Source organism: Aspergillus campestris, assembly GCF_002847485.1.
Source record: "Aspergillus campestris IBT 28561 chromosome Unknown P168scaffold_7, whole genome shotgun sequence".
NCBI lineage: Eukaryota > Fungi > Ascomycota > Eurotiomycetes > Eurotiales > Aspergillaceae > Aspergillus > Aspergillus campestris.
This window is the reverse complement of record NW_020194342.1, coordinates 402,810-426,630: the sequence shown is the minus strand read 5'-3', so window position 1 is coordinate 426,630 and position 23,821 is coordinate 402,810. Positions and strand designations below refer to the sequence as shown.

The 23,821-nt window shown below is 50.6% G+C and overlaps 7 protein-coding genes and 2 non-coding genes across 9 annotated transcripts; 3 read left to right on the top strand and 6 right to left on the bottom strand.

Annotated features, from left to right (window-relative positions):
* Nucleotides 1-547: 547 nt before the first annotated feature.
* On the bottom strand, nt 548-1,488 carry P168DRAFT_282313 (phosducin family protein; the record flags this gene model as incomplete). The annotated part of the gene is made up of 3 exons (XM_024835976.1): nt 548-563; nt 615-844; nt 910-1,488. 3 exons carry the CDS (start codon nt 1,486-1,488, stop codon nt 548-550), a joined length of 825 nt encoding a protein of 274 aa, XP_024692184.1.
* A 2,742-nt stretch (nt 1,489-4,230) lies between these two features.
* P168DRAFT_282312 (WD40 repeat domain-containing protein) lies at nt 4,231-5,623 on the bottom strand (the record flags this gene model as incomplete). The annotated part of the gene is made up of 5 exons (XM_024835975.1): nt 4,231-4,251; nt 4,356-4,475; nt 4,527-4,616; nt 4,673-5,385; nt 5,509-5,623. 5 exons carry the CDS (start codon nt 5,621-5,623, stop codon nt 4,231-4,233), a joined length of 1,059 nt encoding a protein of 352 aa, XP_024692183.1.
* A 2,747-nt stretch (nt 5,624-8,370) lies between these two features.
* On the bottom strand, nt 8,371-8,464 carry P168DRAFT_t108. Its single transcript has one exon. It is a non-coding gene; the product is annotated as a tRNA-Thr (tRNA).
* Nucleotides 8,465-8,759: 295 nt separating this feature from the next.
* P168DRAFT_t107 lies at nt 8,760-8,850 on the bottom strand. Its single transcript has one exon. It is a non-coding gene; the product is annotated as a tRNA-Thr (tRNA).
* Nucleotides 8,851-11,392: 2,542 nt separating this feature from the next.
* On the top strand, nt 11,393-13,203 carry samB (MYND-type zinc finger protein MUB1; the record flags this gene model as incomplete). Its single annotated transcript, XM_024838182.1, has 2 exons — nt 11,393-11,860; nt 11,896-13,203. 2 exons carry the CDS (start codon nt 11,393-11,395, stop codon nt 13,201-13,203), a joined length of 1,776 nt encoding a protein of 591 aa, XP_024692182.1.
* Nucleotides 13,204-14,084: 881 nt separating this feature from the next.
* On the bottom strand, nt 14,085-15,696 carry P168DRAFT_282309 (putative oxidoreductase, 2OG-Fe(II) oxygenase family; the record flags this gene model as incomplete). The annotated part of the gene is made up of 6 exons (XM_024835974.1): nt 14,085-14,786; nt 14,894-15,044; nt 15,093-15,109; nt 15,237-15,290; nt 15,352-15,411; nt 15,517-15,696. The coding sequence occupies 6 exons, from the start codon at nt 15,694-15,696 to the stop codon at nt 14,085-14,087; spliced, it is 1,164 nt and encodes a 387-aa protein (XP_024692181.1).
* Nucleotides 15,697-19,246: 3,550 nt separating this feature from the next.
* On the top strand, nt 19,247-20,809 carry P168DRAFT_290750 (disulfide isomerase). Its single transcript, XM_024837285.1, has 2 exons — nt 19,247-20,050; nt 20,120-20,809. Exons 1-2 carry the CDS (start codon nt 19,537-19,539, stop codon nt 20,692-20,694), a joined length of 1,089 nt encoding a protein of 362 aa, XP_024692180.1. The 5' UTR covers nt 19,247-19,536; the 3' UTR covers nt 20,695-20,809.
* Nucleotides 20,810-20,916: 107 nt separating this feature from the next.
* Nucleotides 20,917-21,689, bottom strand: P168DRAFT_327645 (heat shock factor-binding 1 family protein). Its single transcript, XM_024841265.1, has 3 exons — nt 21,532-21,689; nt 21,329-21,425; nt 20,917-21,200 (listed from the first exon to the last, which is right to left on the bottom strand). The coding sequence occupies exons 1-3, from the start codon at nt 21,592-21,594 to the stop codon at nt 21,106-21,108; spliced, it is 255 nt and encodes an 84-aa protein (XP_024692179.1). The 5' UTR covers nt 21,595-21,689; the 3' UTR covers nt 20,917-21,105.
* A 217-nt stretch (nt 21,690-21,906) lies between these two features.
* P168DRAFT_269930 (EBP2 family rRNA-processing protein) lies at nt 21,907-23,365 on the top strand. Its single transcript, XM_024835174.1, has 2 exons — nt 21,907-22,792; nt 22,852-23,365. The coding sequence occupies exons 1-2, from the start codon at nt 21,985-21,987 to the stop codon at nt 23,148-23,150; spliced, it is 1,107 nt and encodes a 368-aa protein (XP_024692178.1). The 5' UTR covers nt 21,907-21,984; the 3' UTR covers nt 23,151-23,365.
* Nucleotides 23,366-23,821: the final 456 nt, after the last annotated feature.

Here is a 23,821-nt window from a genome sequence, read left to right as displayed (position 1 = left end):
AAGATAACAATTGACAAGTAAAAGTAAAGTAAACAAACAAGTAAATGACAAACCCATGCTGGATATCTCAGCTTCAACAACACAACAATAATAATCATTATTCAACACTGACAAAGCGGAAAAAACAGGTAGGTAGGTAATCAGACAAGTATGTGGTTAATCCCGTTCATATCATCTAGTTCATATCATCTAGGTAAAACATGACCAGAAGATGAAAGATGGATAGACAAGGGTGAAAGAAGAAAGAAACACCAAGAAGTCAGAAACACCTCGGATTCTCATGCGTATGCATAAACCCGTCACAGGGTAGGGACGGATGAAGTCATGTGTCAGTTCAATCAATCAATCAGGTCGAAGAAGACAAGGAAGAAGGGAGTTTTGATGTCTTTGAACCTGGGTGGTTCTCAGTGCAGACAGGGGGGTATGGGAGGAGACCCCGGCGCCGCCTGCGCGCTTCAGGCTGGGACCGTCCCTGGGACGGTGGATGGGGAGAGGGGAGACAGAATGGCTGGTGGAGGGATGTGATATGTATGGTACAGGGGTATATTCAGAGAACGCGGTGACTGTAATTCTGGTTAGCAAGGTCATATACCAGAGAATAAGGAAGGACATACGATTTGAGGAGATCTTCCAGGGTATCCGCAGTACAAGGCCGGCCCTTGGGAATCTGGGTCGCGATGTCCACGATCGTCGCAAAGACGTCACCGTCCCTGTAGGCTAATAAAGCGGGGGCCTTGATGTGGTCCATCTCCGCGATCTCGTAATGCATTTTGACGAAGTGGATGCCCGGCTGTCGGCGCGCGATGACATCCAGACAGTCTTCTACCTGTGCGCTCGCGTGGGACTAGATAGTGTTAGAAATAGGGGAACTGGTTGTGATAGGTTCGGTGACAGGTTCAGTAAACGTACGTCAGGATCATTCAGACAAACCACAACCACGGCATCAGATGGCACTTTCTCAATGGCATCGAGATAGCCTACAGCGTCGACGGTGTCGACGGAGCCGTAAACTTTCCGCCAGGGACTATTCCGACGGCCGTTCCGGCCCTGCAGCTCCTGCATGCGCTCCTCGCGCCACTGACGTAGGAAACGATCCTCGTCGTCATCACTTGCCGAGCCATGCGGGGGGTTCGAATTGTACAGCAGCGTCGCATCATCCTTGGAGGACTTGGAGGGGCCGCGCGCGTGGTCCTTGGATCGGAAGGTGTTGCGGAAGGAGCTCTTGCGGGCACGCTCGAAGGCCTGGGCGTCGGCGATGACACCCTTGGGCCCGGTGTTGGCGTCGTAGACCGTTCGAGGGACGTGGTAGGTGGCTGGGCCGCCGGCAGCCATGTCGGAGGGGTTGGAGTCTTCGGGTTCGGAGACGATGGATTTATCGGAGTCGTCGTCGGATTCGTGGTCGGAGACGTTGCGGTCTTCTGGGTGGGAGGAGAACTTGTCGCGGTTGCTACTGACGAGCTGATTGAATTCTTCTTGGGCGGAAGACATCGTGAAGAGGGGGGTGAGGGGTAGGACTCGGGTCAATTTAATACGGTCACAAGTATGATAGATGATGGATGGATATTATTAGATATGAATCGGCAGTGTTGGTATCTGCGCTGAAGGGGTTTTGCCTTGGTTTCGACTTCTGCTTGATTCGGTTTAGAGCGCCTTTTTCTTTCGTTTTTTTAGAAGATCAACTCAAATAAAATTAGAAAAGGAAGTCAAATACAAATCAAACGTAGGATAAAATGAGGCAAGCGAGGAATGTGAGAGACGAAACAAGGATTGGTTGGTCAGTTGGTAGGTTGGTTGGCGGTTTCAGGTGCCTTTTTTTTTTTAGCCTGCCTGGATTGGTTCCGCCCTTGACCCCTGAAGTCAAGCCCGGCTTGGTCAGGATTGGGGGATGAGGGATGAGGGATGAGGCCGATCAGCTAGTCTCGACGGCTGAACAAGTGGCGGGAGATGAAACAATCGACCCAGCAGGAAGAGGACACGACCGAGGATCCGTCAGTGCACTAATCCTGGATAGAGGGCCCCAAGACGATGATCTTCCGCTGGTATTTCTCTTCTGGTGCCCAACGGCAATTTCCTCCATGCTATTAATATTATCGTTAGCGTTCTTGATATAGACGTGCCATTCTTCAGCATTTGTCCGGTCACTTTCTAGTCGGGCAGAAACGGTGTTTCAGAAGAGAGGGGACCATCTCAGCCACCCTCGGTGTGCTAGAAGAGACGAAGAAGATTCCACCGATTCCATCGGGCGACTGACTACAAACGCAGTCAGACTTGGCCGATCGGGTTTCAGGTGTTATATTCTGACGGACAGGATAAATCCGATGATGCAATGGTAGTCGTTACAAAGTAAAGAGACAGCGGAGAAAGAGAAGTGAAAGAAAGAAGGAAGATTGGCGCTTCAACCGCGTCGGCCACGTGGACCAACGTGACCAACCTCTACATCAACATCAACTCCATCTGTTCTGCACACTCTGGATCCGATCTGACAGGACACGATAGGACTACAGTCTACACGAGACATATCCGTATCTGCTTACCACGTTAGGCTCCGACAATCTGCGACAGCGGAGTATGGATCGTGCATGAGACAAGCCCTACTTAGTTTCCTCTCCAGGTGGACCGACCTGTCATCCTTGTTTCATGGTTCCATCATCTTCATCATCCGGACATCCACCCACTCAAAACCTGCATTTCCGGCTCTAGACCTGTCGATCCTAGATCCAACCGATCCTCGGACTCGGACGTGCATCTGAGATGAGTAGGTCGTCCGCTCGAAGGACGGGTTTGGACCGAAATTCGATCCTGCGCTCATATCGGCTGTGTCTTAATTCCAAATCATACGGTGGATATGGGAGAAGTAAGTGTTTGTTAGAATTGTCGATCTGTTCGGGGGGTTGTTGAAATAGGAAGGAAAGATTGGATGAATGAAGCCTGGTTTGGTTATTCCTCCGATGTTGGATACTTCTGTGGGTATATATTCACTTGAACCTCCGTCTCCGGCTGTCTGGCTGAGTCGCCGCAGTGTTGTTTTTCAGCGCAAGCGGACTTTGGAACTTTGGGTCACCGCTTCAACTACCCCGATCCGTTTGCATATTTGATCCAAAGGTTGTGTCCAATAACTCAAAGATACTATCCATTGTACTACTGATTACCTATTACACGTCTCGCCGAGTCTGAACGACGACGGACCAGATCGAAACTATAGGACACCAAGGCACAAAGGGGAAACGGGAATATACGGAGAGAACGGAAGAAAGGAAACATGGACCGCTGAAAAGTAGTAAACACCAGGTCAATAGAAGCCGTCATCGAAACACTCAAATGGCACATACAACACCTCGGAGACAATTAATATGGGAGGACAGGAAACAATCGAAAGAAGAAAAAGAGAAACTCGGATAAAAACAATGGCTTAGCCAGAACCATTCCCGACCTCCGTTCCCGTCAGTGGATGAAAGAAGAAGAAAAATACTACATATGGGGATCAATGAACAGACATCAAAAATAAAAACCAACAGCAAAGAAGAAAAGAGAAAGAAGCTCCAGATGGAGTCGAAGAAAAATCGAAGTGTGACAGGAATGTCCAAGGTTGGGAAGGAAAGGCTCCAAAACGAAATAAAACCACGCAAGCAAGAACAAAAGAAAAGGTGCAAATAGGCAAGGAATATAAAGCAGGAATAAAGGTAAGCTTGCGAGAGTCTTCACACACACCAGGGTGGACAGTCAGACGTGCAGGTGTATCACTGCCTGCAGCCTCACAACGTAAGGCACCACGCGGTGATCACTTGCAAGGCAAAAGATTGGCAACATCGATTTCAAAACCACCGTCAGTCATCCAGCATTGTCACTTCTTTGTGGTTCTTTTATTTTTTTTTGTCTTTTCGTGTGATGATTTTGGGCTTTCCGGGCTTTGCACTTGGTAGGAGGATATGACGACAGTGTTCGACCCAAATGTCTGAATCACCCTCTGTCAGCCCCTCGTCACTGGTCATTCGATCTTTTGCTTTTCGCGTTTTCTTGATGACGATGACTCCGCCTGGCTTCCCAACGGTGCATATTATGGAATAAGGCGGCCCACAAATTTCTGGCAATATAAATTATCGTACAATGGCGGACAATCGACCTATCGGTGCAAAAATAGAAAGAATTTCGGATAAGGACATTGCGAAAGACTGCGACAGGGTATCTTTTGTTTTTTGTTTTTGTTTTTCGGGTTTGTCGGTTTTCATTACCTTACCAGGCCCAGATCTTGAGCTGTTGGACAAAGGATTAGCACACACTTGGTCGCAATATCCGAGGAAGCGAGAAGGAAAAGAGTAAAAATCAAGGGAAAAGGAAACAAAGAAAAAGAAACATACCAAAGAGTCCCAAGACCCAGTGCACAGACTGATGCCATCGTTGCTGACGCCCAGGCAGCTTACGCGGTTCTCGTGGCCGCTCAGCGAGCCCACCTTGTCTCCTCGGAGTACATCCCACACCTGCAGGAGGGTTAATCGGAGTCGTTCGAGTGGGAATTTGGGAGGACTTACCTTGCACTCAAAGTCATCATAACCCGCAAACAGCAATCTGCCAGAGACAGAGAAAGCAACCGACGTAATACCACACAATATTTGGTCGCTCTGTAGGGGATTTGGTCAGTTCGTGTTAATGACCGCTTATAGATATGGAAACCTACCTGGTAGGTGTTGAGTTCCCGGTCGGCGCGAATGTCGAAGAGACGGCACGAGGTGTCGTCGGAACCAGTACCAAAGGCATTTCCGTCGGGGAAGAATTGGACCGCGTTGATATCCGACTCGTGTCCGGAGAAGGTCTGCACGGCCTTGCCGGTACGGATATCCCACAGCTTGGCGAACGCATCGCAAGCACCGGAGACGAAGATGTTCTGGTTGGTCGGGTTGATGCTGATCGACATGACATCGCCGAGGTGGTCGGCGAATTCGGTCACCTTGGAGCCCGTCTCGATATCCCACAGCATACAGGTCATGTCGCCGGACGAAGTGATGATGCGGCGATCGTTGATGAAGCGGCAGCAGGACAGGTAGCCCGAGTGACCAGAGAGCTCGCGCGCGACACGGGTGGGACCCTCGCGGGAGGAAAGGTTGTAGATGGAGCAAATGTTATCCAGACCACCGCAGGCGACGTAGTTCCCACTGGGGGCGTAGGCGCAGGTCATGACCCACGAGGAGCGCAACGGGATGGCGTGGACCTTGTTCGTGGTGTAGGCGTCCCAGATGATGAGCTTGCCATCTTGCGACGCAGAGACGAGATGGCGACGGTCGGTAGACCAGTTCATGGCGTAGATCTTGGCCAAGTGACCCTTCAGTGTCCGACGAGGTTTCATTCCAATACGGGGTAATGTTTCGGTCTGGTTTTGCGCGACTTGACGGACTGTTCGGAAGCGAGTCAGCAACTCACAGAGGCAAAATCACGGCCATTGAGGAGGGCAGAGTGAATCAATCTCGCCGGTGACCGCCATTGGGGGGGCCTGCGAAAGGGGACAGGAGTCCATACGGTTCGTGTCGGCTAACTCATCCTTTCTGCGCTTGATCTTATCCTTCAAGCCTTCAGCTTCGCGCCGGGCCGCGGTAATCTTGGCCTGCATCTGCTCGCCGCTCATATCGGCCATCTTGTCGAAGCGAGTCCCTGGAGAGGGGGGTTATGACAATAAAAAAGGCGAAATAGAGGACGGGGCCTGCAAGTTGGGGGTGAATGGACGGAAGCGGCGTCGTGATATCCAGGGGATTGGAGGGAGAGAGGGAGGGAGAAGAGGGGAGGGGGAAAGGCGGGTAAGAGAGAGGGCGGTCAGATATGGAGTAGAAGGTATTAAAGAAAGGGAGTGGAAAAGAGAGTGAATGAGAGCGAGAAGGGGAGAAAGAGAGCGGGAGGAAGAGAGAGAGAGAGAGAGAGAGGGAGAGAGAGAGAGAGGAGAGAGAGAGAGAGAGAGAGCGAGAGAGGCAGGGAGAGAGGGAGAGGGGGGTTTGATTGGATGTGGAGCGAGTTATGGCGGAAGCGACCGAGCCAAAGAGGGTGTCGGCCCGGGGCAATAATAAGTAGAGTAGTAATAATATTAATGAGAATAAAGAGAAATCAATAAGAATGATTTACCCCAATTCTAAAGTCCGGAATTCTCAATGTTAGTCAGATTGATTGAAAGCGCCAATATCAAATGCACAAATGGCAGCAGAAAAAGGGGAATGACCGTCCAGTACGACGGTAAGCATAGAGGGTCGAAGGGGTGGACGGAAACGAGGAGATACTAGCTATATTGGGGCCAGTTGGTAAGACGAGAGCGGTGGCAGGACCAGTAGTTCAGTATATCTTCCATAATTATTATTCTTATTATTATTATACTGTGATAATATTATTTAAATTACTATTGTTGTTGCTACTTATGAAGAATAAATAGCAGATCCCTACACTCTATACACTATGTCATGTTCAAAGCTCCGATTCAATACGGAGGAAGCCGGATGATTCACCTGGTTTGATTTCTTGACTTTTTGATACTGTCTTTTTACTTAATTTTATATTCTACTTTATTCTATTTTATTCAATTTATATCTATATTCTTTCTACAACGACTAATTCTCTAGGTAAGTACGGAGTACTCTAGGTAAGTACCTACCTACTAAGTATTGTAGTGACGATAGGGGATGCCGTCAGAGGGACTAGACCCCCGGATTCCACCAATAACAACCTCCGTCCATGCGGGTAATTTCATGCCACTACGATGCAAAAAGTTAGACCTCCTCATTCTCGATGGGGCACCTTTTTAAGGGGCACGCCCGGTTTTTCTTGATTTCTTCTGCTTCTTATAATTATGGCGTTTTTTCCCACAGAGACAAGAGCAAAGTGGAGCATTGTTGGTGCAAGCCCCTGGCTCTGCCGGAATTTTCGCCGATGTTGACTTAGTCTTTACTCTTTGCAGACTGTTATCCAGGGGTTCTCTTCTGTCTCTATATCTTCCTCTCTTCCTATATGTTTCTGTCTTTTATATGTCCCTTCTTTTGAATATAATTATCTATTTCTCTTCATTTGCTCTTTCCTCTACCCTTTCCATTTGTAAATCACCAAGGTAATACAATCGTGGTCCATCACTCCATAGTCCCTACTCAGATACTATGGGGCTCAATCCACCCACACTAGTAACTTATAATACCGACATCCGACTGTCGGCACGTAACATTACGGCGGACGGTAAGATCGCTCGCCGGATTAGGGATTCGATGTGTATCATGTTGGACTATCACAATATGCGAATCCCCTCTTCTCCATCCACATGCTTCACGCCTTCAACGCTCGCTCGTCTCGTCCCAACTTGCTCCGGTCAACTGGCTTGCCTAGATTGGAGGTATCACAATTGTATAGTCTAGTTTTGATCCTTCCATTGTTGACTGTCGATGGGTGGGAAAAGAAAAGAAAATTCCCCGTCATTGTATAACTATACTCCACCAAACCACGAGGAGATTTATTGCGTTTCTTGGCTGTTGTCCTTGCTGGGTAGTAGTCCCATACAAGACGGCTGACTCTCTTCTATAACTAAGTTATGATCGCCTACCCGATCATCATCTACCTTTGTTCACTGTCCGTCCCATACCCTATACTATCTACAAGGCCAATGGCATCTCACCTTTATCCCCTATACAAGGACCTACCCATGGTAGTCTAAAGGTATACCAAACATCCACACGACCGTCGCATCCTACTACCTAGAGCGGGACAGTCCCGAATTTTGTTGAGGCGCTATCCACCAACCCGCTTGGTTCTCTGCAACCAGATTCTACCTACCGTATCGACTCCACTACCAAGGTGATCGCTTGGGATCGTGTCCGTCTAGGTTTGGAGCCCAGCGGGTGTCCCTACTAGTCACCTAGAGATGGATGGATGGATGTGCTTCTTCAATCTTCACTCGCGATGGTTATTAATAGCTGTTTGGGATTGCATATTAACTAGCTCGATTTGTTAGGAAGAGAATATTGGCCTCAGCATTGCTCCCCTGATTAGGGATGGTGGATGGTGATATAGTTGGGATCTTCTATCCGGGGATTCCTTCAAGGCTTCAATGGCTTTGGATCTCCAGATTATCCCACTCATGGTAGTGACAGGAAATATGATCTGACTATAGTCTGGTGGTATTGGGTTCATTTGGCGTGAGCTAGATCCTCCATCCAGTGTCTAAGAATCAGGTCTTCGGATCTCCATGCTCATCCGAGCAATTTGGTTATCCGAGCAATTGATGGTGGCCAGTAGTCCAGACCGGACTGGCACCATACAGAGAGCAAGTATATAGGAGATCTTAAAAAGAAGAAAAATACAGTAGACAAAACAATATATGCGGTTGGGAAGGAAACAGAAAAAAAGAAAAAGATAATTAGCCCCCACGCGGGATCGAACCACGGGCTTCATCATATCATACACGGAGCGAACTTCGTACAAGTGATGCGGACTACCACTGTCCCATAGGGGCTTTCATATAGCTAAGCGGGGCCAGAAATGTTTTATTAAGGGAGTTACAGTCACTTTGCAAATTCACTAGTAAACAGTGTACTTCGAGAGCGTCTACTTCCGTACTATCCCATCGTCTTGGATCGATTTCATGGATCTGAAAGCATGCGCAGTATATATCAATTGTTAACATACATAGTATCTAGTAACAAAGAGAAAGATAAAATGAAAAACATAAGGATAATAGAAGAAGACATTCCAAATGAGAAAAGCCAAAAGATCTAATTCTTGAAGAGAAAAAAGAAAAAGATAAACCTTGCCCCCACACGGGATCGAACCGTGGACTTCATCATGTCACACACAAGAATCTTGTACGAGTGATGCGGACTACCACTGTCCCATAAGGGCTTATCGGTTAGATAATCCCTCCTGCGAAAGAACTAAGTTACAATAGCTGTCCGACCAGGCAAACGAACTATGCCACTCATGATATACCCCCGTACTGGTGTAGTCACTTGCTAATGCTTTCTTTCGACTACTCTCATAATTATCTTGCATACTGTTGTATTGCTAAGCATAGTTCAGCCGGTGTCTAGCTACCTAGTAGATCCCTCTTTACCCCAGAATAGATTTTGTAGGGCGGCTAGAGCTCCCCCCTCATCGGCCGCGGTAGGGCGCCTACCCATACATCACAGTTTCTAATCATAGATTTCCAGAATAGCTCAGCGGCCCGTCCGTGCCATCCGCCAAGGGTGTAAGACAAGGTTATGGCAGTGGCTGCTCATCCGTGCGGCATTAATTAGATTGGTGGTCGTGGGGGGGATCATGCTCTGCTTAATTATGTGCATCTAGCATCGTGTGACATCCCATGATCCATCTGAGTTCCGCCTGCCTTTTGACATGGGCGAACTGCGGGACTGACTGTGTGTGGAGATGAGGGGTCGAATGCCTCAGCTGTGTAATGATGTGTGTAACCGTCGAATCAAATCGCTTGTGGGGAGCTCGATCCAACGAGTTTGTTCGTCTTTTGCAGGGATGTGATTGGTTTGGGGTTGGATCTTCTGTAGTTGTTGAGGGGTTTGATATATTTTTGTTCTTTTTTAAGTAATGATAACTCCATTTGTACTTACCAATCTGACTACCGTGCAGGTTTGGCCATACCAAGCTAGTTACCTAGTGACTAGTAGTAAGTGAAAGTAGGAAGATTATATATATATCCCTTGGATAACAGCTCAATTCGACAGGGATGGATGTTCAGGAATCAAGGACACATACATTGTTTCAGGAGTGTGATGGGTAGCGAGGATCACACCAGTGATATTAACCTGAAAAAATTAAAGCATACCAACACATTATTTACCTCCTGAGTCCATGAATACCTATTGTCACTAGGGGGATTCAAGTCGCTCCAGGTTGCGAACGGGATACATGCCCGATGATAGCTGGCTTACCCTTTTCGGACGAACGAGCCCGGAACCGTGGGGTGGACTATATAGGAGTGAGTAAATAGGAGGTTGGCAGTGTTAGTTATGCTTCAAGTTCCCCAGCTACTCCGTAGTTATATTGTATTATCCCCTATCCGAAACGGTTCAAGCCAAGGAATGGAACGTGTCCACTGAATTTCTAGGGATTCGTTTGATGTTTCCATGTGCCGAGGCTGCCCCCGTCGCAGTGGGTTTAGGGACCTCCCCAGTGGGTTTTGCAGCTGGTCATTGCTTCTCGATCTACAGCTGTATTGGTACAAGATCTTAGATCATCTGGAAAAGGGGGTATAGGATTGGACTAGTCTCAGTCAGAAGAGACTCATCCCTTGGGTTTAGGTATCACTGGTGAGCTGATGATGATGGACCATGTTCCATTGGTGGCAAATTCTATTGTCCTCCACCTTGAGTTCAGCTCTCCTGACCAGAAGTAGGCAGTAATGAACCGATTCAGAACAGAATAACATGATCTTGATGGGGCTGTGGGGTGATATCATGGTAATTATGGACCTTCCGCAACATGAATTGACTTCGCACAACCCTAGACATGGTTCATTTTGGTCAGAATGTCGGTATAGTCACGAGTGGCTCAAGAGGCAAAGTCAGAGGTTAGTGGCGGCAAGACCTTGAGTATTAATTTAGAGTATGATTTGACAATCAAAACAATACTAGTTATAATTATATAATAATAAATCATCAATAATTATAGTAATTATTATCCTTCCTAGGCTGGAACGGCACATAATATACCGATAACAATAGTAATAAGAGAGAGCGGCGCCTGAGGCGCCTGAAGGACTCCGCTTTCACATTTAGATTGTTCTCTTTGCCCCCTCGTTCATCATACTCAGAACACTTCATCCTCACTGAAATTAAGAAATTAAACAATTTTTAAAAAGATAAAAACAAAACACAAACCACAAAACAAAAGACAGCATACCTTGGATCTTTTATTTTATTGATTTTATTATCACTGTTGTCTCTCCATCGGCCATTTCCGGGGTTCCTCCTCCTAGTGAATCATTGTCGCCTCTAAACAACGACTAAGCAGACAACCCGCCTCAGGCTCTGCCAAAGTCTTGGCTTTCTCTCTCCCTTTCACGCCTCCTCAATCCGCTTCCAACCTTTAACCATCCGACAACTGACCACACCATCTTCCATCCTTTTCTCACCTCTTCATCCAACTCACCATCGTCGTTGTTGTTTTTGTTTCAACTCCTTACTTCATGAATTGGCAATAATCTAGACAAACGCACTTTTGCATTTTCCCATCCCCTCCTTCTCCTTCTCCTCCTCCCCCCGTCTCCCTGACGCTCTCGTCGCTCCCACCCGCCTTTCATCCTCACCTTAGGGGTTGAAAGCAAGCGCTGCCATCTGTGATCGAGCCAGCTCGTCTCACTTCCCTCCCGGATCGCCGTTCGAGCCAAAGTCCATCTCGAAACCTTTGGGTTTCACTCCTCTCGCCCATCATGCGGGAGGTCAACTTCAGTATCCCCAATGTCAACAAGGCTTCGGTCAATATCACCACCACCCTCTATGACCGGCGTGCCCTCGATTGTACATCGACCCTCCCCCTGATCAACTCTCTGAACCATCTGGCCTATCTCACTACATCGTCCGCCCGGATTCGCGATATCCTCACCGTCGATGGCGGCATCGAAAGACTGGTCTGTATCCTCAAGGAGGGCCGGAGTAGAGATCTGATGGAGATGTGGAAGTGGAGCCTCGCCTTCCAGTGTGTCGTCAACATCGGGGTGCGGGGATCTGAGGGCGTGAGGACGAGAGTCGTGGAGGCTGACATGGTTCCGGTGATTGCCACCATCTTGGACAACTATATCAAGGTGGTGGACAAGGCGCGGGCGCGGTCGGACCCTGAGGCTCAGCGACACTCGTCGAGGCTCCATCCCAAGCCCCGGCCCCGACCATCGAATCTGCCCGTGCGGCCTTGCTGGAGCAATCATCCGCCGCGGAGCAACGGACCTCGCGCCGCCACGCGCCGCCCCCGAACATCGAAATCCCCCCGTTCCTGCAGGACACCCAGGCCCCCGATTCGAATGCCATGGACGTCACGGCGTCTCCTCGCATGCCGGTGACCTCTCCCCCCGAACGAAGCACTTTTGGCTCGGATGCCCACACCCACAGATCCCAGGAGGGTCGCCACCTCCACGCCGGTCACCGTCACCGTGCCATGCAGCCGCTCGCCACGGCGCTGCCGCCGATGGACACCGCCGATGGGTTTGGCCTGCGCCCCATCCGTGACACCGAACGACTGCCCAGCATGCTTCCCGGTCTTCACAATGGCTTTGCCTCTCAGCCCGACTCCCCGACAACCCCAAGTGGTCCCGTCCAATCTCAGGGCAGCTCCCAGACCGTCGTCCCGAGAGAACGTCCGACCCTCAGACAACAGCAATCAGCGTCCGGCGAGTCGGACGACGGCAACGGGGAAGGTTCGTCGGCCATCGGCGACGATGCCGGCTCCCGGGAGTCGGCTGAGCCGATCGTTGGACTGCAGAACCGGATGGAGATTGACGATGTGGGCGAGAGACAGACCGGGTTGCCCGGCGTGTCGAACACACATGACCTGACGTTGACCGATCCGTCTGAGGGTCAAGAGGCCGAGACCTTCAACATCACCCACCATTCCACGGTGGATGGCAGCATCATTAACAACGACACCACCCAGACCAACGGCGGGCTCGGCTTGTCGCCCACGCAGGCGGTGAACAATGGCAACTCCCCCGCCATTGTCCCCAGTCCCTATTCGCTGTACTTCCGGGATCGTTCGGCCAGCCAGAGCGTCCTGACCACGATCCCCCGGGACGAGGATGTGCTGATGTCCTTGCAACTCCTCGCCTACGTGTCCAAGTACTGCAACCTCCGGTCCTATTTCCAGAACTCGCACCTGGTGCCGAAGCTCAAGGTCGACCGCGAGCTTCAGCTGCTGGAAGAGGGAACGTCGCCGGTCGACCTCCCGGAGGAAGAGGATGAGTATCTCCTCCCCGACGATGTCAACATCTTCCCTCTGGTCGAGAGGTTCACGGTTCGACACCACTCAAAGGAGATGCAGTACTGGGCGTGCGTGGTCATGAGGAATCTCTGCCGCAAGGACGAGTCCCGGGGTGGCATCCGCCAGTGCGCCTACTACAAGTGCGGCAAGTGGGAAGAATTCCAACGCCAGTTTGCCAAATGTCGCCGTTGCCGTCGGACCAAGTACTGCAGCAAGGATTGTCAGAAGGCGGCATGGGTCTACCATCGCCACTGGTGCCACACCACGCCATGATGTGAACGGACGGAGTTGTCTAATATCCATAATGCATACTGGCTTGCATAGCGTCATCATACCTGTCATCTGCTATCATTTTCTTTTCATCCTGTTTCATTTTCCAGAGGTCGATACATGGCCACCTGTGCATGGCATTTGAACCTGGCGGCGTTCATCATCATCCCAGAGATACCTTTTGTATGTCGTCTGTTATTCGTTTTATTTCCCTCCCCCGATTTATTCCCATACGCCTGTTCCATTATCTCAAGGCACAGAGACTTGTCTACTACACGTGGATTCCTTCAGCGATCATGAATATGCACAGTTATCATGCTCCATCTCTCTCTTCCTTTCACATATTCTCTCCATGCCATTGCTCTCGCCGCTGCTTATATCTATGGTGGGACCTATCATATTTTCATTTTATCTATTCATTATTTCTTTTCCTTTTCTCTTGCCATATTCCCCTCCGTGAATAGTGAACGGTCTTGCCTTCGGCGTGGTCCATTGTAACGTCGGACGAGTTTCCTTTGTCAGTAGCTGCGTGCGACGCCAGCACCCACCTACATTTTCTTTCAGCGGTTTTTCTTTGATCTATCATCCAGCCGTCCTTTTTTCATTTTTTTTGAGTTTTCAACATGTCTATTTCTTTGGCAGCACATGATCATTCTGCTATTTTTATTTTATTCCTGTGCTTTTTTCTTTTTGCTTCTTCCTTTTTGATATTACCGTGAACATATGTGCCTAGGCCGGCACCACCCTTTGTCTATTTGCATCATCCAATGGATTCGATTCGTGTGCATATTCTAATCAATCATCCCGGAATCGGACCCCTCGTGAATTTCAATCAATCCGTTACACCAAACAATGTCTAGACAGACTAGACTAGACTAGGTAGTCTACGCCTCCTTCCTCTCCCCATACGTAGCAGCCAACCGTGACATAAGATGCTCATAGGCCGTCAGCGCGCGCTTCCCAGGCTCAAGCGCCCCCGCTCCGCCCCCAAACCCAACCCTCTCGTCCCCTCCTCCTTGAACTCCCTGTCGCTGTCTCCGATAAGAAGCCACCACTTCGCTGGGAACAGGTACCAGCTCTGTTGTATCCCGTGGATGGCAGAAGAATACTATACTGTACCTGTCCTGCGGGCTCGGCGCGCGCTGCTCTGAGAGGGGGAATACGACACGGTGCACTGTTGATTTGAGGAGCCCGTCGGTCCAGTAGCTGAGCAGGTCGCCGATGTTGACTAGGATTGGGGGGAATGCGTATTCCCCTTCTTCTTTGGATTCAGATTCGGATTTGGATTCGGTTTGTTGGTTGGGTTGGACTGGGACGGGCGCCCAGTTGGTGCTGTTGTTGTGATCTGTTTCTGCCGGAGGGAGGATTTCTAGACCTGGCTGTCCCGGCCGTTGAAACAGCAGCGTGATACTGCCGTAGTCGGAGTGCGCACCGGCGCGGACGTCGACGTCATGCTTGTAGGATGCTGTTGTGGGGGACGAGATGGACGGGTAGTATAGGTAGCGGAGGATGGAGCCTGTGGGGCCTTGGTGGGGGTCGTGGCGGGTTGTGAAGAAGTCGGGTGGGATCTGGGTTGTTAGTAAACACTATACACATACATACATGCATACATATATATGTGTATATATTATTGGGCAATGATATGGTAGATGAACATTGGGATGGAAAAAGGAAAAAGGAAAGGGTGTGGTACCTCAAGCCCTAAAGCTAGTAGCTTGAGAATGCGGTTGCAGGTCCGCGTGCAGAGGTCTGCGAAATGGGCGATTTCGGCCTCGTGCGTGGAGAGGGATTGTGGGAGTGGTTGCTGGGCTTTGCCGTTTTGAAATTCGCCGAAGTTCATGGCTCTGGGGTTTGTTGTTAGTTTGGTTTAGGTGTTGGTTGGAGAGGCGTACTCTTTGAAATCTCCGGTCTAGAGGGTGGTTAGCATTGTTTTTGCTACTCGTGTGGGTGTGGGAGTTTTGTATATAGAGATAGAGAGAGAGAGAGAGTGTGAGAGAGAGAGAGAGAGATGATGATGATAGAGTGGAGGAACATACTCGCTGATGCTCAGGGTCCAAAGTCTCTGCATGCATGCCGGACCAGCCTCGGTTCTGTGACGGGCCTTCCCGTTAGCAACTACCTCTTATAGGGTTAGAAGACCAGGCAATCTACATTGGTCTGAATTGGACAGGCTGCTTTTTCCTCCACAGGAGACAAGAAGAATTGCTTGGACTATAGGCGGGGTTAGTTAAAGATATCAAATGCGGGGAATATGGGGGAGATATCGTGCCAGCACTGCAACGATATGAAAACAGACAGCTATGCAAGGGGACTTACCAGTTCAAATGCCTTCTTCACATCCTCGGTGGAAAAGTCGGAGCCCTGGCTGTCGACGTAGAGGAAGCCGTACCGTGCGGCGGCGGCGAGCATGGCTTGCCCCGTTGCGACATCGTCGGGGTTGGAGATGTCCAGGATGGGGAGTTGGATTGGAGCGCCCACGGATGGTGTGTCGGACATGATTGTTGGGTCTTTGTGGCCTTAATTGACTGTCAACGGTCATATATCAGGTCTGCGATGCTGGAGTGTGGTAAGGATGTGGTGCGGTAGTGGGAGATATGTCGTTGTATATCTTCTATCTTATCAAGGAGCTTGGCTATAGATATCCGGCATCGATGATGGTGCGACAGGAGTGTATTAGTAGGACTAGCCATGATAGTAAACAAACAATCCACTGACTATCATAAGCTCCAAGCAATCAAATAATCAAATTTATCCCAAAGATAGTATAAACCTATGTCTTCATCCTTATCAATGTACTGATGAAGCTGTTGAGACTCACCGCCTACCCCATCCGGGCTATACGACGACCTGTCGCATCTCCAGCATCTCCATCTCGACCTGTTTGGATCATCTGGATCAACAGTCTGGGATCCACTGCTCCTTCCTCTCTGTCCCTCCTTTCTTTCTTTTCTTCTTTTCCCTCTTTCCCCCCCTTCAGTATTTGCAATCGACAATTACCTTTCTGGCCCCCTCCTCCTTTCCTCATTTGCTCCCCTCTTCCTCCCCCCCTCCCCGCTCTGGACACTCCATGCCCGCCAGCCTGAACGATGCCGAGTAAGCTGTCTCTTCGCTCCAGGAGCTCCATGGAGCTTAAAGGAGCTTTGATTATGTTCTATATATGCTAATCAATGCGTCTGCTCCACCTACAGTCCGTCCGCTTGATGAATGGGTCTCGTCCCGCCCCCATCTCACCCAGACCCTCCCCCTCTCAGCTCTCAAAGGTGCCGTGGTCGGCATTGATGCGTCGCACTACATCTCGCAACACCTCCTCCAGCCCTCGTTCCGCGAACCGCTCCTGGTGGCCCTGGGAGGGTTTCCTTTCGCTTTGAGAAACAACATTGAGAGAGAACTACAGCTGTTCAAGGAGATTGGCGTGGCCTGTGTTTTCGTTTTCGACGGTCTCGACTTTGGCACCAAGAACCAACGGCCGTCGGTCCAGCCGGAGGCGGTGCAGGCGTTTGAACGGGCCTGGGACTTGTATGACCAGCAACAGGCCGATCAAGTAGTGGATGCCTTTAGCGGCGCCGGTGAGGGCTCCCACTCGCCCCTGGCATTGGGTGTGGTCGGATTGTCATGCTGACCGTATCGCTCTGTTGCAGGCACCCCCCGACCTCACACTCTTTACCGATTTCTGCAGCGTATCTTGCACGACCATGACATCGATTATATCGTCGCCCCCTACAGTGCTGCTGCTCAGGTAAGACTTATGCCCAGCAAATGAACCCTTCGTGACGAGTCTGGCGGATACGGATCTGTTAACTTCCCGCCTGTATAGTTATCCTATCTGAGCAAGGAACCCAACCCGTTGGTCGACGCGATCTTTGGCCCCTCGGAAATTTTGCTCTTTGATGTGAACAAGTTGATCACCCGCATCGATGCCGACCCGTCCCAATTTTTCTGGATCACGAAACAGACTATACAGGATGAGCTGGGTCGGCTGTCAAACGACCAATTCTTGGACCTTGGCCTCCTTTTGGGATCTCCCTTCTTACAGCCGTTCCCCATCTTCGAAAACAACGGCTTCCAGAACAAGGGCGTCAGCGTTCGGGATGCTCTCCCCATGTTCAACTCAGCCGCCCGGAGTGCCCTCGGCCTTTGCGCTCAGTTTGAGGAGGACCGTCGCATGCAGGAAACTCAGTACACCGACCGCTATAAGCGTGCCTACATGACGGTCAAGCACCACGTTTACATCGACGTCGATGGCAAGGTCGGCCCGATGGACCCAGAGAACACCTCGTCCGACATGCATGAACTGATCGGCCAACGGCTCCCCGAAGAGCTCTATTTCTATATCTCCAAGGGCATCCTCGGCTCCGACGTGCCAAACTATCTAACGTCGGGTGAGGTCTTGATCTCTCAGCCAGTCGGAGTGGAGGACTCGGAGATCTATCGCGAAGTCGTGGGCAGCATCCTCACGCCGATTCAGACCCAATCGATCTGCCTTCTCTCCAATTCCCTCCACCGCTTCTATCAGACTAAAGTCATCCATGTGCGTCCCTGGTATGATGAAAAGTCCGACACGTCGATCAACCTGAAGACGATCCCCTCCGTGCGGGAGACGATCCAGTCCTGGAAGATCCGTACCGACAAACTCCCGGAGGGGCTGAAAAAGCTGCAGGTCAGTCTCGCTTTAATCACTATGTTACTATAGTTCTGACAGACTACTAGGCATCTTCCGGGCCCTTCAGATTTGCCGTGCAGAGTCTGAAGGATTCCGATTTTGCAACCAAGTCTCTGTCTCTCAAAGACAGCCAGGTACGCCCGCTCTACATCCTGGAAATCCGTGCTGCTCTAACCGTCTCTAGCCGCTGTCATCCCAAGAGGAGATCCTATCGAACGTGTTCTGGCGATTCTTGCAGTTGCGAGGTTATATCACGGAAAAGCACCAGTTGACGCCATGGGGAGTTTGTCTCGAACAAGCACTTTCTGTCCTCGACCCGAGCGATGGCCTCGAGGAGGCTACGTTCCTGGCCATTGAGATGCTCCGTCTCGGCCTCTTGAATTCCAAGCCCTGGTTCTCTCACGTGTCTGGCGGTCCCATGAGGGGATCAGGTGAGTTCATCTACCGATTACCCCGGGGAAATCAAAGCTAACTCCACTCTCATTATCTAGACGAGGATAAGAGTTTCAACATGCTTGTTTCGCGCGTGGCCTGCGTAGCGAAACTGCAGCACAAGAGTATAGGGTACTCGGGACCTTTGAGCCGACAGCTGCTCTGCTACCGTTCCTTGATCGCGGCAGTCCGCTCTACGTTAAGAAACCTGATCGAAGTTATCTTGACGGGTCTCCTCCTGAACGGGGACGCCGATCGCAACCGGAATGACTGGAGTGATCTGAGCGTGAAGTGAGTCGTGGCCCTTCTTTTGTTTTCCCAGACTTGGTACTAACAAAGCGATCCTAGGCTGCCCTTTATTGACGACAATGACTGCGGATTGGGGATTGCCGTCCGCACCTATTTGGATGATCTGCCTCTGCAAGCTGATCCTACTTCGCCCGACGCCCGCACCGAGGTCAAGTCTAAGGGCAAGGATTGGTTCCAGCACAGTGAAAGCTTCACGGGCAACTTGGACCTGGCCTTCAAACTGTGGGATGCGGTGAGTTCCGCGGTCTTTTTGTCACCTCTTTTTTCTTTTTCGAGATTACTAACGAATGATTGCCGGCAGGTCTACAAGGGTACCCAGAATGCAGGGCGAGAAGTTAAGGATGCGAAGGTCTGGGCGAATGCGAACCAGTGGTTGGAACAGCGGCGTTGAGTGCTGGTACTCTGACTCGGACAACAACAAAGCGCGAGCAGTCGTGACCACCGCCCGCTTCCTATCTACGTTCGTTTTGCACGGATGCTTCGACCTTGGGCTCATGCAAGCTGTATTAGTAGGACAAGAGAGACGAATGTGATGACACTACCCACCACGTGATGATCCGGTGGTATGGCACCGGAATGTACTCCGTAGTGTAGCTGTAGAATACTTTATTTTTCTTCTCCTCTCCCCTCTATATTTAGCAGTCATTTGGTTTGATTGTCAGTACTAAACGTGTAACACCCAACGTATGGGCTGAGATCTCCATGAAACCATTCCTGGTCGATGATAGCCTGAGATGTTGTTAGTTACCAGGTGTCCTTTAGTCGGCCCGGCTACGACCGCGGATCCGCCGCTTTACTAAGAGGTCCTCCGCCCGCTCTATTTACTATTGACCATCTAGCTTCACTACTCGGTGGCAACACACCTACTTGAATCAACGAATTCAAGGATACACCAATCCCAAATTAATTGAATTAACCCACCCACATCGCCCACCATGGCTCCTCTCAGCCACATCCTCGTGAGCGGCCTCTCCCTCCTGGCGACAGCCACCGCAGCCGTGGTCGACCTCGACCCCAAGAACTTCGACAACATCGTCCTGAAGTCCGACAAGCCGGCACTGGTCGAATTCTTCGCCCCCTGGTGCGGCCACTGCAAGTCCCTGGCCCCAGTCTACGAAGAGCTCGGCCAGGCCTTCGCCCACGCCGAAGACAAGGTCACCGTCGGCAAGGTCGACGCCGACGAGCACCGCAGCCTCGGAAAGCGCTTCGGCGTCCAGGGCTTCCCTACCCTGAAGTGGTTCGATGGGAAGTCGGATACGCCTGAGGAGTATAACAGCGGTCGTGACCTGGAGAGTTTGTCTGCTTGGATTACGGAGAAGACGGGTGTGAAGGCGAAGGTTCCGAAGAAGGAGCCGTCGAAGGTCGAGATGTTGACTGAGGACTCATTCAAGAGTGTTGTGGGCGGGGAGAAGGATGTGCTTGTTGCGTTCACGGCGCCGTGGTGTGGACGTATGTTTTATCTTTTCCTTTTCCCCTTCTGGTTGGTTGTGATTGTGGCTAACGAGTGATGCGAAATAGACTGCAAGAACCTCGCTCCCACCTGGGAAACCCTCGCCGGCGACTTCCTCCTCGAGCCGAACGTCGTGATCGCCAAGGTCGACGCCGACGCCGAGCACTCCAAGGCCCTGGCCAAGGCGCAGGGCGTGACCGGCTACCCGACCATCAAGTTCTTCCCCAAGGGCTCCACCGAAGGCGAGGTGTACTCCGGCGCGCGCTCGGAGGAGGCCTTCGTCGAGTTCGTCAACAGCAAGGCCGGCACGAACCGCGCTGTCGGCGGCTCGCTGAACGAAGTCGCTGGCACCGTCCCCAGCCTGGACGACGTCATTGCCAAGTCCCCCTCCGCGAGCAAGCTCGCTGCGGAGATTAAGAAGGCTGCCAAGGGCGTCCAGGATAAGTACGCGCAGTACTATGTGAAGGTTGCCGATAAGATCAGCCAGAACCAGGAGTATGTCGGGAAGGAGTTTGCGCGCTTGCAGAAGATTCTGGCGAAGGGCGGCTTTGCGCCGGAGAAGTTGGATGATTTGATTGCTCGGAGCAATGTGCTGAGGAGGTTCCTGGGCAAGGATGAGGAGGTGAAGAAGGATGAGCTGTGATTGCTTTTTCTTTTTGTTTATCTATCTTTTTGAGTACGTATTTGTATGAACTACAGGTTGGTGGTGAATGAATGGATTGAAGCGTCAGGCTTTTGAATGACTTCCTTTCCTAAAGGAGAGCTTGAAATAAGAATTATGACCATGTATATATAGCATGGATGACAACCTACTGTCAAATGAGTAACTCTCAACAGGAAAATCCTGTACGTAGATTCTAACAGCGACAGTTTAACTGCATTGAAAAGAGATAAGACATCTCATAGGGGTATCAAGAAAAGGAACACTGCGCGAGCAGCAACAACAACGACAATACATCATATCTTCCACCAGACATCGACTGGACAACCTCCCCAGCTCTGTCTAGTACAGACCGACTGAACAAGTCGGTCCCAAACAAATCCACGTATTGAGTTATTTCTTCGGACTCCCCGCCCCAGGCGACGCCGTATCCCCCGCAATGGTTAACGATGCCTCCAGCTCGTCGAGTCTCCGGGCCATGTCGTCCACTGTAATCGTTAGTTGGTAATCGGACAAAGATAGGTCCAGGGAGGGGCATAGGAGATAGAGGCGGGTATGATCTATGTTGTCTGTTTGTATGGTCCGGACAGAGGAGCTGTGCAAGGGGATGACTGACACTTGCCGAACATGTCGCGAGACACGTTGTCGAATTTGTGTTGGAGTTGGTCGAGGAGGTCGTCGACTGCTGCGGTGAGTTGGCCTTGGGCGTCTGTCTGTGTTGTGTTAGTTTTGTATATATATATATTCATATCTAGAGGGTAGAGAGAGGAAGTGAGGGAGGGAGGGAGTATGTGGATAGGTAGATGAGGGTGGACGAACTGGCTGGCTGGAAGGAGAGGTGACGGTCTCCGAGGTAGGGCGTGATTTGGTTTCTTCGGCCATTGCGTTGGAGTGGATAGTGGGGTGTATATCTGTATATATTTGGCAGCCTATATCGGAGAGTTGTTGAGTCGTATAACCGTAGAGAAGGAATAGAGGTACACCAGTACAGCAGAGGAAGAGGAGAAGAAGTAAATAAGATGAAGCAACACGATAAACTGTCGAAGTAAGAGGGTTATCAGCCGCTAACTTAATATAGTCTAGCGCCTCCCTTATCGGGCCTCTAACCACAACAGGCTTAGCCCCATCCCAAAAAAATTCCCGTTCCTTTTGCTTCAATCTTCATAACGATCAATCGTTCACTCTACATTCCCCCAAATTTCTACCTTTTCTTTAGGTTCTATTCTTTCTTTCTTCCTTTTACTTTTCAGTTCTTTGCCATTGACCTGCAGGATGGCCAAGCGCAGCAAGTTGCTCCAGGCTTTGGACGACCACAAGGGTCGCGACTACGCCGCCGAGAAGCAGAAGAAGCTAGTCAAGGCCGCGGAGAAGAAGAAGGCCGCGAAGAAGGCTGCTGCCCAGGATAGCGACGAGGAAGTGCAAGTCAAGAAGAATGTCGAAGAGGCCAAGGTGAACAAGGAAGCCGCCGCCAGCGACGACGAAGACGACGAAGAGGACGAAGACTTTGTCGCCGAAAACGAGGAGGACGACGACGAAGAGATGGAGGAAGATGAGGAAGAAGAAGACGAAGACGAAGACATCGCCCTCTCCGACCTCTCCGACGCCGAAGCAGAAGATGTAGTCCCCCACCAACGCCTGACGATCAACAACTCCGCCGCGATCAACGCCTCCCTCAAGCGCATCTCCTTCATCTCGCACCTGACGCCCTTCTCCGAACACAACTCGCTCGTCTCCACCGAGCCCGTCGACATCGAGGACCCCAACGACGACCTCACCCGCGAGCTGGCCTTCTACAGAGTCTGCCAGTCTGCCGCTGCCACCGCCCGCGGTCTGCTCAAGAAGGAGGGCACCCCCTTCACCCGTCCCGGCGATTACTTCGCTGAGATGGTCAAGTCCGACGAGCATATGGGTCGCATCAAGAAGAAGCTTTACGACGAAGCTGCCGCCAAGAAGGCCTCCGCTGAAGCCCGCAAGCAGCGTGATCTGAAGAAGTTCGGCAAGCAGGTGCAGGTTGCGAAGCTGCAGCAGCGCCAGAAGGAGAAGCGTGAGACTTTGGAGAAGATCAACACTTTGAAGAAGAGTATGTCCTTCCCTTCCTTCCCTACATATAAAAGAAGAAAATGTATTAACCCCAAACAGAGCGCAAGACCGACTCCTCCGGCCCAACAGACGACTCCAAAGACCTCTTCGACGTCGCCATCGAAGACGCCGCCGCCCAGCCCGCCCGCAAGCGCGGCCGCGACGGTGACTCCTCCGCCACCAACCACAAGCGCCAGAAGAAGAACGAGAAGTTCGGCTTCGGCGGCCGCAAGCGCCACGCCAAGAGCGGCGACGCTGTCTCCAGCGGTGACCTGCGGAACTTCTCCGCGAAGAAGATGAAGGGGGGTGCGAAGAGACCCGGTAAGAGCAAGCGGGCGGCTGCGAAGGGGCGTGGGTAAATGATTTAATACCTTAAGTCTTTTTTTCTTCACTTTGTGTATCCCTTATCTATCTGTTATGTTTTATCTTATATGTTATGTTCTGCATGGGGTTTCAAAATCGGTTTCGTTTGGGCTCTGAAAAAGAAAAATTTGTCTGTTATGTTCTTTCTTCTTTTCCTTTTTTTGGTGGTCGATTGTCATAGATGTATGTGTAGTCACTGTGGCTGGCTGGGTTGTATTCCTGGCTTCCTGTATATTGAAACACAGTATTATGGAGACTGTTTCCTTGTACGAAATATTGTTGCGGGTGTGGTCGTATATTCGTTTATGAAAAAGTGGAATTCACTATCATTAGGTAGGGTTATCCCATCTACTACTACCTACCTATCTATCTACATCTTATTGTACCATGTCAATTAACCCATCCAATGGATGGACATGGACAGGCCGTGTGGGAGAAGCATCATGGCTTGACTCGTATCAGAAAAAAAAAATGCAAGTATCCAGTGACTCGCCAAGATGCATGTGTTACATCTCCTATGCATGAAGGATAGCGGACGATACAAAGTCCCAGCTACGACCTTCCTTAGAAGTAGAAAGGCCTAGAATCTCCCTAGCCAGCTGAACAGAAAAGTGATGGGTATCATTTATCTGATGGGAATGCCCGTACCCCCGGAACGGCCCACTCT